Source organism: Gracilinanus agilis, chromosome 2, assembly GCF_016433145.1.
Source record: "Gracilinanus agilis isolate LMUSP501 chromosome 2, AgileGrace, whole genome shotgun sequence".
Classification (NCBI taxonomy): Eukaryota; Metazoa; Chordata; class Mammalia; order Didelphimorphia; family Didelphidae; genus Gracilinanus; species Gracilinanus agilis.
The window spans coordinates 615,158,882-615,172,343 of NC_058131.1; the positions used below are offsets into that span (position 1 = coordinate 615,158,882).

General features: G+C 34.9%; 1 protein-coding gene across 1 annotated transcript in view; it reads right to left on the bottom strand.

The window, feature by feature from the left end:
- Positions 1–13,462, bottom strand: part of LOC123234246 (cilia- and flagella-associated protein 43-like) — a 227,621-nt gene that overhangs the window by 191,690 nt on the left and 22,469 nt on the right. The window contains exons 5-6 of the mRNA XM_044660173.1: positions 10,026–10,173; positions 7,578–7,611 (exon numbers count right to left, since the gene is read on the bottom strand). Of these exons, the coding sequence (XP_044516108.1) occupies positions 7,578–7,611; positions 10,026–10,173 (182 nt within the window). The remainder of the gene's footprint in view (positions 1–7,577; positions 7,612–10,025; positions 10,174–13,462) is intronic.

Below are 13,462 nucleotides of genomic sequence, written 5' to 3' on the forward strand. Positions count from 1 at the left end.
GCTTTGCAATAGCATTTTGTCTTCAAAAAGACACTAAATCTAGTTTGTTTACAGAGTAAACAGAGAGAAGGGCAAAATTATTAGCAAGGACAATAGGGTGTTTGCATATGAAGGACTGGCTGCCCCTGGTGTTCTGAGTCAGGAGAGAGAAGGAAAAAAAAAAGGAGGTTATTACCAAAACTTTGACTTCCAATCTGTTGATTTTAGGCTTTTTGCCCTCCCTGTGAAAAAACTTTTCAGTCTTGGAGTCTTAATCAGGAGCCCCAAGTCAGCTTTCTTTAAAAAAAAATTCTGCTTGAAAAGTAGAAGGGGCTCAATAGCAAAAATTTGCTTTTTCCACAATGTTTAAAAAATGGCTAGGATAGGCTAGAAAACCCTCCTGGAGTGGGGGAAAGGGATTGGGGTGGAAAGATTTTTATGCATCACCCTTTTGGGAAAAAAAAGGAACCAACTCAGATTGGTAGACTCTCAGCAGCGGATTCAGTTTGGGGCAGCAGGGGGGCAGGCTGGGCAGGAGGAGCAGTAACAGCAGTGTTTCAAGCAGATGGACTTGAGAAGTGGCAGCTGGAGCGGGAGACAGGCATCAGGGCTGGTGGAAAGCAGGCAGTTGGGCATGGCCAGAGAAAAAACTTACTAACTTACCTGAAAATCTCTTTACAATATTTGAGAATTCTATCCCGTTGTGGTTAGCCAAAAATGTAGAGATAAAAATTAATATGCAAAGAACTAAATATTATAATTCTATAAAATTTTATTAATAATTAACAAAAAAGCTAACCAAAAGGTACTAACTAGCCTGCTCCCAAGAGCAAAAGAGGAAGAGGGAGGAGCTACAGAACTTATAAAACAATAACTGTGACCATGCAAATGTGAAGCGCAGGAGAGATTAAAGGGAAATTTGGGAAATACTAAGGGGCTTATGGGGGATGAAATCCAAGGTTCAAAATCTCCATTTATATAAGACAATGAAGTAATATCAGTACTAAACATAAATGTACCGAAAGGCATAGCACTTATATCTTAAAGCAAAAGTTAAATAAGCTATAAGAGGAAACTTTCCCTCCTAGAACTGGATATATCTTACTAGAAATGAATAAAAGAGAAATTAAGGAGAAGAGTAGAATTTTAGAAAAGTTAGATATGATAGACCTCTGGAGAAAATTGAACTTTTTTATCAGCTATACATGGCATCTTTACAAAAATTGACCTTGTACTGTAGGAAAATATAAGTAATGTGGTCACCAGGGATATTAAAATCAACTATGGGGTTTGTGGGAACACTCTCTAGGATGTAAGAGAGATTATAAATGAACACTGAAGTCTTGTACAGCTACACCACTCCCAACTGGAAAAATAACAGCCAACTGTCACTCTGGCCAGAGGCCTTGAATTAACTGACAAGGTAACAAGGTGAAATTGGGTTTTAATTAGAAATAACTAAAAGGAGGGATAGGAATGACTACTCTAAAATCTTAACACCTAATAACAAAACCCAAAGGGACAGGGAAGGACTTATTCAACTACACTAATTTAAGCTATCTAACTAACAGGGCCCAAGGAGCTATACTGGAGTCTCTGGGTTTCTGCCTCAAACCTGGAACCTGCCAGGCTTGAGTACAGCTAGGGCTTTTGTGGCTTTGGGATTTCTCACTGCAATCCACTGATGATGTCTGGATGCCAGGAGCTACAGTTGTCTCAGGAACCAAGCAGTAAGGGGTTTGCTTGAAGCACTGTCCTCTTCTCTTGTTCTTTACTTAAATGCCACACCACACAGGATCCCAGGGGAAAACAAGATGCAAGGTGTCCTTTGCTCTGAGGTCTCCCAGGCTGGCAACAGTTTTTGCCTACCCCTCATGGAGTCCACACACACAGAACACACATAGACTTCCTCCTCCTTCATTCCAACCTGGAATTCCCAGCTCCAGCTCCTTCCTGCTAGGTGCTTCCTAATCAATATATAATCAATACCTAATAACTAGCTAATCTAATCTTACTCATAACAGTACTGAGGCATTAAAAACTTCACAAATAAATGCAGAAAAGCAGAAATATTCAATGTGTCCTTTTCAGATCATATTTCAATAAAAATTACATCCAATAAAGGACCTTAGAAGGATAGATTAAAAATCAATTGGAAACTAAGTAATCTAATCCCAAAGAATGATTGGTTCAGGGCACAAAAAAAGACAATTTCATTATGGACAACATTGAGACACCATACAAAAATTCGTAGGATGTAGCCAAAGCAGAAGAAAGGGGAAAGTTTATGTCTGTAAATGCTTATTTCAATAAAAAAGAGAAACAGCAGATCAATGAGTATGACATTCAAATTAAAAAATGGAAAAAGAACAAATGAAAAATCCCAAGTATTTGGAATTATGCCCAGATGGCTATAAAACTGTGTATTTCCTTAGACCCAGTGTAAACCAAAGAGATTGGGGGGGGGGGGGGGAGGAAGAACCTATATTTTCCAAAACATTTATAGCTGTTGTTGAGTTTAATTATTAATTAGTTATCTAGCATAATTAGAAGCAGAGACACATATCAGAGAAAGGATTTTTTCCTTGTCCTTTAAGGCATGGCCAGGGAAAAATCACAGTGGTCAGTTTAAGGAAGATTTGCATTTTGGGAAGACTGTTAGAGAACTCTTGGTCACTCTCTTGAACTCACTGCCTTGAATAGGTGGCTGGAGACTTTTTTCTGGAGACTCTGTGTTAGTAATTTCAGTGAAAAGTTAACTTTGAGAAGTTAGAAAAACATTTGTGAAGCTGGAATGAGTTTGTTTGCTGTTCGGAATAGAGAGGCAGTTGCCAGTGGAGGGCTCTGTTGGCTCTCACTGGCTCCCTGCAGGGGGAGTCAGAGAGAGGCTATTTATTGATTTCTAACTGTCGCATCTAAACAGTTAGCTGAAGCAACTTGTGAATTTTGATAAATACTTTAAGGAGGTTAATAATATTTAAAGTCTGTATATTAGAATAAGTTTAGATAGAATTGGGGCTTAGATAGATAGTTGAGAATAGTTTTAAGGAGGTTCACCCTTGGTGAATAAGAAGCAAATCCTTGAGGATTTAGAAGGGGTTTTTTAAATCTAGAATATTAGTATTAGAATAATATTTTTCCTGCTTTATCTCAACCTCCTTTATTCTGTCCCCATCTATCTTCATAGTAAATAATAAATAAGTGTCCACCATCTACAATTAGGTTACCCAAACAGCTCAAGCCTATCTATATCACCTGATGAGCATCAACCAGCTATCAATATAAAACCCAAACTAGATCAAATATACTTATAATACTGTGCTCTCTGTGGTGGCAAAGAACTAGAAATTTGGGAGATTTGAAATTATTGTAAGCCCTGGAAGACTACGTCTCCCAGGACTCTCTCTGCTACAACTTCCCCTGACACCTCCCACTTCCTTTGTGGGATGTGTCAAGGAAAGTATAAAAGGGAAAGTTTGGCGTCTTTTCTCTCGACCTTGGAGGCTGGCTGGGCTCTCTCGACCCTCAGCTCTGCTCGCTCTCTCCCGAGGAGGGCTAGCTCTCTCCACCCTAGAAGCAGCTCTCTCTACCCTGAGACCCTGATCTCTCTCTTGGTGCCTTTTTCCCTTTCTTCCTACCTCCTAGTTTTCCCTAGACCTTTCCCTTTCTAAGTAAAATAAAACCTAGCTATTCAAACCCTAAAGTTGCTCTCTGATCTTTCCTTTGAGGGCTCTGGTCAATTTCCCCCTGCTGGGGCTGGGACCTCTACCTTCCTTTCCCTTCTTCTACCTTCCTCTCTCCTATCTCCCATCCATCCTACCATCCTACCTCTATCCCTTCATTTTTCAAACACACACCTAACAGCTCAAGCCTATCTATACCACCTGATGAGGATCAATCAGCTATCAATATAAAACCCAAACTAGATCAAATATACTTATAGCACTGTGTTCTCTGTGGTGGCAAAGAACTAGAAATTTGGGAGATTTCCATCAATTTGTGAATGACTAAATAAATTGTGATATATCAATATAATGGAATACTGTTACTCCATAACAATGAGCAGGTTAATTTTTTTAAAACTTGGAAAGAACTACATGATGTAATGAAGAATAAAACTAGTAGAACTAAGGGAACATTATATATAGCTACAGATTTAATATTTGAATAATAATTTGTGAATGTTCACCTCCAGAGAATGAACTGAGAAGTGGAAATATAAAAGACAATCTATATATTTTGACAAATGATGCCTTCTATGATGTGGGGAGGGAAGGAAGAGGCAGAATATAAAAAAATACCCAGGAAATGCCAAAACAGAAATCCTAGAAAGCAAAGGAGAGATTAATGAAATTGAATGTCATAAAATAAACTAAGACCTGGTCTTGGGTGTTGGAAGAAGAAGGAAACGATATAAACCATTAGTTAATTTTATTTAAAAAAAAAATAAAATTACCGGTATCAGAAATGAAAAGGATGCATGCACTATCAATGAAGATGAAATTAAAAGCAATTATGCTTTATGGTATTTATGATAATTATGCTGCTGGTGGAACTATGAATTAATCCAGTCATTCTAGAAAACAAAATGGAATTATACCAAGAAAGCAGCTAAAATGTCCATGCCCTTAACTACAAAATCTCACTATTTAGCAAATGCTCCAAAGAAGCCAAAGATAGAAAAAATAAGGAATCCCATATATGCCAAAATTTACACCAGAATCTTTTTTTGGTAGTAGCAAAGAATTATAATGTAAGCTATATGTAATATCCAATTATATGCCAATAAATCTGATAATCTAAGTGAAATGGTTAAAAAGAAATTGAACAAGTTATATTTTTGATGCCTAAACAAGGAAGAGAAAAAACAAACAAAGAAAACAAAAAAACTGAAGACTAATTTCCCTAATGAACATTGATGCAAAAATATGAAATAAAATACTAGAATAGTGATGAGCAAACTATGGCCCATGTGCCAGATGCAGCCCCCTGAAACTTTCTATCCAGCCCTGCAACATTATTCCTAATCTGACGAATACAATGAGTAGGATACAATACAATGAAACTTCTAAAGAGTTGTCTTAGAAAAAGACTGACAAATGAGCATTTCCTTTCCTTTGGCCCCCTCTTTAAAAAGTTTGCCCATCACTGGGCTAGAAGATGATTGTGGTAACATGCCACAAAGATCATAGACTATGACCAGCTTGGATTTATACCAAGAATGAAGAGCTAGTTCAATATTGGGAAAACCATAATTATAATTGACCATATTAATAATAAAAAACAACAAAAATCATATGATTATCTCAGTAGAAGTAGAAAAACTTTTGACAAAATACAACATTCTTATTTTTAAAAACATTAGAAACTTCAGGAATAAATGGAACTTAAAAGGATAGTATCTAATGAGGATAAACTAGAAGCCTTCCCAATAAGATCAGGGGTGACACAAGGATGTTCATTACCATTTTAGTCCTGTTTTACCAAATGCAAGCTATAGCAATAAGACAATAAATTGAATGAGGAATAATTGACAACGAAGAAACAAAACTATCTTTGTAGACTATATGATGGTATACTTAGAGAATCCTAGAAAATTAACTAAAAAAGTTAGTTGAATCAATTAACAACTTTATCAAAGTAGTAAGATGTTAAAAAAAACCCACAAATTATCAACATTTCTAAATATTGCCAATAAAAACAGGCCAAAAAAGTTAGAAAAGAAATTCCATTTAAAATAACTGTAGACAACATAAAATAGTTGTTTTGGGTGGGTTGAGCCAATAATAATAAAAATGACAAAATCTGTATAAATTAATTTATTGTTGTTATTCATTTATGTCTGACTTTGTGATTCAATGGACCATACTGTCCATGGGGTTTTCTTAGCAAAAATACTGAAGTCAATTGCCATTTCCTTTTCCACTGAATTAAGGCAAATTGGTTAAGTGACTTGCCCAGGGTCACACAGCTAGCAAGAGTCTAGAGTCATATTTGAACTCAAGTCTTACTCACTCTGGGCTCAATACTCTAACCACTTAGCAACCTAACTACTTCTTAAATTAACTTATAAATGCCATATCAATTACATTGTCAAACAATTATTTTATAGAGCTAGAAAAAAAGAACAAAGGGTTAAGAATATCAAAATAGTGGGGGGAAATGTGAATAAAGCAACCTAACTATGATTATAAATTATGTTACAAAGTGGTAATCATCAAAACAATCTGGTTCTAGCTAAGAAATAGAATGGTGGACCAATGGAATAGATAGTAGTAGTAGTAAATAACCCCATTAATCTTGAGTTTGATAAACCCAAAGATCCAAGCTTTGGGGTTTGAACTATTTGACAAAAATTGATGGTTAAGCTGGAAAGGAGTTTGGTGGGAACTAGACATGGACCAATATCTCTCAACACCTACGAAGATGAGGACAAAATGGTACATATTTTTGATAATAAGGATGATATAAGCAAATGAAAGGAATATGGAACCTTTTATCTGTCAGACCTATGGATAAGGGAAGGATTTATGTTCAAATAGAGGGGATATTGATTACATTACATTAAAAAGTTTTGCCCAAACACAATAAATGCAGCCAAGACAAGAAGAAAAGCAGGAAACTGAGAAACAAAATTTACAGCAACTTTCTCTAATAAAAAAAAAAGTCTCATTTTTCAAATATATAGGGAACTGAGTCAAATAAAAAAAAGGTACAACCCCCAATTGATGAATGGTCAAGGAATATTGTAAAAATGATTGATGGAGAAAACCCTAAGGATGTGTCCCTAAGGGTTGGTTTGTTAGATAGACATGCTTGTGTTAAGCCTATCTGGGTAACTCTCCACCTTCACCCTGAGGGATTCAAAGGGTTATCTCTGTGATGGTGTAGCAACCAGAGATGTACAGGAAGGAAAGGGTTTCCAGATAAAGGACTTTCAGAGGTGTGGTAGAGATGGTTTGCCAGGGTTTAGGGAAAGACCTGGCCCCCTCCTCCCAAAATTCTCTCTGAACCCAGTTCAGTGTCAGGGAGAGCAACAATGGTGGACAGCTTCAGGATTTTGCTTAACTGAAGCTTGATAGAATTGCCTCCCCAAATTTCCCCTCACACCCTGAGCCCAATTTAAGAATTCTCAAGGAATTCTAATCTGACTGCTTTTCTCAACAGGGTGTTTTATTAACACAGGTTCAAGGAGGGTTGCAGAGAGTGGGATAGGAAACCCTATTCAGTGATATGCTTGAGGTCCTGGTAGCCTGGTCGGAGCCTAAAGGCTTTGGCCTGGAGCTCTCTTTCTTCCTTTCCTCTAATCTGACCTCTAATCTAATCTACAGATAGGATTACAAAGGTCTCTCTATCCATTGGCACAGAGCAAGGTAGAAAGTCTTCAGGCTGCTGTTGATGTCAAACAGGAACTCTTTCAGGTCTTCAAGGCACAAAGGGAAAGATAGGGAAAACAGGGAAAGCCTCAGGTATCCCAATGTTGAATCCTGAGGTCATGTAAAATCCTCTGTCCAGCCCTGAGATCAGAGACCAAGACCCTCCTCAGTCACAATCCTCTCTTGCTCTTTCCATGTGACGCTCCTGCCCTTCAAGCTTACAACATTCCAAAAGTCTTTCTGTTCCCAACTTTTCCTACAATATGAACAGGCAGTTTTGAGGAGAAATCAAACAGTCCTATGAAGAAATGCTCTATGTATTGTTGTTGTTCAATCATTCAGTTGTGTCTGATTCTACATGACTCCATGGACTTTTGTCCATGAGGTTTTCTTGGCAAAGAAACTGGAGTAGTTTGCCATTTCCTTCTTCAATATATCCCTTTTTAAAGATGAGGAATGGAGGCAAATAGAAATTAGGGAACTTGCTCAGGATGACACAGTATGTCAATGTCTGAGACCAGATTCAAATTCAAATCTTCCTGACTCCACGCCTGGTACTCTTGCTGTGCCACCTAGTTGCCCCTCATTACTGATTAGAGAAATGAAAATTGAAAACTAGGAGGTACCACTCATACCTATTGGATTGGCCAACATGACAGAAAAGAAGAATGACAAATGCTAGAGGAGATGTAGAATAATTGGGACACTGATGCACTGTTGGTGAACTTGTGAATTGGCTCAACCATTTTGGAGAACAATTTAGAACTATGCCCAAAGGGGATAAGTTTTTACTGTATACTATTTTATCTAGGAATTCCACTACTAGGTTGCTATCCCAAGGAGATCAAAGAAAGAGGTAAAGGACCTATATGTACAAGGTTATTTATAGCAGCTCTTTTTGCAATAAAAAATGGAGGGCAAAATAGATGCCTATTAATTAAGGAATACTAAAAATTGTAGTGTGTTAATGTAGTTGAATATTAACATGCAGTAAAAAATAATCATGGTAAATATGGAAAAGCATATAAAAACAAATGAACTGATACAATGTGAATAAGAAAAACTAGGAAATATACATATAATATACTATAGCAATGTAAATCAAAAATAAAACAATCAAAACTGATTACAAAATTACAAGGAACAACCTTGGCATAGAAGAAGAGATATGAGAAATAATAATAAAGAATAATGGGTTTGGAATACTACATATAGTATCATACTTTTCTTATAATGCTGGTTAGATTTTTTTTTCCTCTTTTTTTTCCTCATTTTGTGAGGGATGACTCTAAGAGAAGGCGAGAGAGATATGTTGGGAATTGTAGGCAAAAAACATGAGATGCCAGAAGAAGTACAGAAATTGCTTACCAAGGGGCATAATTCAGGATTACAGGAGACTTCTTAAGAAGGAGAAAAGATGATGTAAGATACTGGAATTCACAATTAAGAAGCATAGGTTATTTGTTGCAGTTCTTTTTGTGGTAGCAAAGAATTAGAAACTCTGGTATATGATTTTAATGGGATATTATTGTGCTATAAGAAATGATGGGCAGGATAATTTTGGAGAATCCTGGAAAAAAATTACATGAACTGAAGCAAAGTGAAGTGAGCTGGACTAGAAAAACATTTTACATAGTGACAAAAATGGCTTTTGATTAACAACTATGAATGACCAGTGATTCTCAGCAACACAGTGATCCAAGACAATCCCAGATTCTCACACAAAAAAATGACATATGACTTCAGAGAAAGAACTGATACACACAAAAATTGTCATATTTCACTTTTTCCCCCTTTTTAGATATATATTCCACAAAATGACTGATATGGAAAAATGTTTTACATGATTTCACATTAAAATCTATTTCCAATTGCTTCTCAGGAAGAGGGGAGGTATGGGAAAGAGGGAATGTGATAAGGTAGCAGAGAATTTGGAACTCAAAAAAATTTTTAAATGAATGTTTAAAATTTTGTTTTTATAATTAGTTGGGAAAAATAAATCATTATTATAAAAAAAAGAAGCATTGACCAAAAACTCAGGAAAAAATATATCTTATAAAGACAAAAAAGGTGGTTATTTTTGAAGTCCTAAGAGAAAGAGATACATTTTAAAGTAATATTTATATAGCAGTTAAGCCTCCACTCCCAAAAGATAAATATTTAAAATAAGTTGAACTAGTTATTTAGATACTTTTTTAAAGATCCAAAATCATATTAGTAATATACATAAATGAAATTTCTTTGATAAAGTTTCAGGCCTAATGAATTATATTCTCAATGAAACATCAACTACTAAAAAATAGTTAAAGATCTGTTTTTTTCTATTCTTAAGCCACAGAATATACTTAACCCAAAGCAAAGCACTCTGATATGCATTATTTGATTTATGCCTCAGAAAAGACCCATAAGGCAAGTGGTTATTATTCCCATTTTACAGAATGATTTAAGAAAAAGAATAACTAAGACTTCACAAATTTTTGTTGAACTGGATTGAACCTCATTTAATTGAGTTAGAGAGAAATGAGAAAAGGCATTTCCTATGTCCTAGTAATAGCCCATATTTGACTGTTTCCTTTTAACCCAACTGCCTAAATAAGTTTCAAAGTGAGACTACCTTTAAATCAAGTAGTATAGATTGGATTATCGAGAAGGGAATATGGTAGCAAATACCTTGAACTTTTCTGCTTCTAAACCAACTAGCCCAGCAATGGCAGCAACTGGTAACACAGGTCCATAGGTAGGATCTTTGATATCTTGGGAGAGTAATCCCTCATATTCTTTTGCAAAAGTACCATCCTCTGAAGGCATATTTATTTGCCTGAAGAAACAGAAATATTAAAGTAGTCAGGAATATTATTAATGGACAATAATCATTTATGTAACATAATGCAAAAAATTTTACTTTTAAATTTATTACATTAAAGCTTCCAAATATCTCCCTCCCTTTCTCCCTCCTCTCCACACACTAGAAAAGGTATCATTTGACATTGTATATATATACATATATATGTGTATAAATTATGTCATGCATTTTTCTTTTATCAGTTCTTTCTCTGGAGATAGACATATACTTTTGCTCTTTGTAATTTCATGTAGGTCTTTCCATGTTTGTTTTTAATTAATTTTTAATTTTAATTAATTAAGTTACAGTAGTATTACATCACAATCAAATGCCCCAACTTGTTTAGTGGCTCCCTAAATGATGGGCATCCCCTCAATTTCCAGTTCTTTGCAATCCTGAAGAGAGTGGATATAAATATTTTAGAACATCCAGGTTTGAGTGGGATATAATATGTGTCTTTCTTATAGGAAGTGTTTCTTTAAGTTTTTTTCAGCCTGTACCCCAATATTTCATAGAAGTTAGTATTTTCCTTTAGGCATTTTAGGATAAGAAAACTCCCTTCTCTAAAAGCAAAACCTTTGGCCTGTCCACTTTAAATTTCAAAGACCTTAAAGGGTTGAGTAGTTCCTTCTGGAGACAAAGATACTCCTTCCAAAGGTAACTCACAAACCAGGAACTCCCTTATCTTTTGGAGGTGTCAAAGAATACTCCTATTATCTGTTGGAGACTGACCTAAACAAAGTTTGGAAGGATGGGAAGAGGGAATTGGGGGAGAGGTAAGGTTTTCTATGATTGGAAGACTTTATAAATTGGCTCTTCAAATTCAATACTTTGGCCTTCCAAAACTGGGGAGTGTCCCTTTCGCAAAAGAATAAACTGCTATCTTATACTCCAAGTTTCTGAGTTTATTTTACTGGCAGGGTCTACTGCTAGAAACCCCATACAGGTTCTTTTCCTTTTACCCAGAACTCCTTGAGAAACAGACCTAATAGTGTATCCTTTCGTCAAAGAGCATACAAAGTTTTATAGCCTGGGCAGAGTTCCAAATTGTTCTTCAGAATGATTAGATTAGTTCACAATTCCACCAACATTATTTTAGTCTCTCCATCTTTCCACACCCACTCCAAATCTGTCATTTTTTTTGACATTTTAGTTAGTCCAATAGACATAATATTTTATGAGTTGTTTGCATTTCTCTAATCAGTCATAATTTGGAACATTTTTTATATGACTATATAGAGTTTTAATTGCTTCATCCAAAAGCTATCTGTTCATATGTTTTGACCATTTTTCAACTGGGGAATGGCTCATATTCTTATAAATTTGACAAATTTATATATTTTATATATGTGACCTCTGAGAAATTGTCTATAAAATTTCTCCCCCAATTTTATGCTTTCCTTCTAATCTTGGCCAAAAACCATTTTCAATTTAATGCTATTGAAGTTATCCTTTTACCTTTCCCAAAGTTGTCTATCTTTTGGTAATTCATAAATTCTCCTATCCATAAATCTGATGTGGTAACATGTTTTGTATATTTCTAATTTGCTTCTGCCTTCCAATAAGTATGGATTATGAATTCATTTTGAATTTTTATTGGTAAATTTATTGGTAAAATTATTGGTCTATACCTAGTTTCTGCCAAGATTTTTTCCAGTTTTCCTAATAAAGTTTTATCAAATAGCTAATTCTTATCCCGAAAGCTTAGATCTTAACTTTTTTTAAACACAAATTTACTTTAATCTTTTACTCTTGTTTGTTGTATGTCTATTCAATTTCACTGATCAACTTTTCTATTTCTTAGCCAATAGCAGATAGTTTTGATCATTGCTGCTTTATAATCCAGTATGTATCTGGTACTATTGGGCCTCCTTTCTTTACATTTTTTCACTAATTCCTTAGATATTCTTGACCTTTTGTTCTTCCAAATGAATTTTGTTATTTTTTCTAGCCCAATAAAGTAATGTTTTGGTAATTTAATTGGAATGGCATGAATTAGTAGATTAATTTAGGTAGGATTGTCATTTTAATTATATTGGTTCTGCCCACCCAAGAACAATGAATATTTTTCCAATTATTTAAATCTGACGTTATTTGTATAAAATGTGTCTTATAATTATGTGCATATAGTTCCTAGGTTGTTTTGGCAGGCATACTCCTAAGTACTTTATTGTGGCTATGGTTATTTTAAATGAGGTATCTGCTCCTATCTCTTTTTGCAGGGCTTTTTTATTGATTTATAAAATTGTGAATAATTTATGTGGATTTACTTTATATCCTGCTAGTTTGCTAAAATGATCATTTCAGCTAACTTTTTAGTTGAATCTCTAGCTTTTTCATATATGCCATCACATAATTTGCAAAAAGAGAGAGTTTTATTACCTCTTTGCCCATTCTGATTCCTTTAATTTCTTTTTCTTCTCTTATTGTTAGTGCTGGTATTTCTAATACAATATTGTATAATATTGGTGATAAATGGGCATCCTTATTTCAGCCCTGATCTTATTAGGAAAGCTTCTAACTTATCCCCATTACAAATAACACTTGCTGATGGGTTTAGATGCTTCTTATCATTTTAAGAAAAAATCCATTTATACCTATATTTTCCAATCTTTTTTTAAATGTTTTTTAAACCCTTAACTTCTGTGTATTGGCTCATAGGTGGAAGAGTGGTAAGGGTGGGCAGTGTAGGTCAAATGACTTGCCCAGGGTCATACAGCTGGGAAGTGTCTAAGGCTGGATTTGAACCTAGGACCTCCCGTCTCTAGGCCTGACTCTCAATCCACTGAGCTACCCAGCTGCCCCTTTTCCAATGTTTTTTAAGAGAAATGAGTTTTGTACTTTCTCAAAACCTTTTTCAGAATCTATTAATTACATTTTTTGTAACTTTTGATATTGATATAATCAACTATGTTAATAATTTTCCTTATACTAAACCATTCCTAAATGTGTAGCATGAATCCTGCTTGGTTGCAATGTATAAACTTTGTGATATAATGTTGTAGTCTCCTAGCTAGCATTTTATTTAGGATATTTGCATCCATATTCATTAATGAAGTTAGTTTGTAATTTTCTTTCTTTATACTCTTCCTAGTTTATAAAGGTATCAGCACCATATTTGTTTCACAAAAGGAGTTTGGTAGGACTCTTTGCTTATTAATTCAAATAATTTATATTATAATTTGTTCATCTTTAGATGTTTGAAAGAATTCAGTTGTAAATCCATATGGTCTTGATGCTCTTTTCTTAGGAAGGTCACTTACGA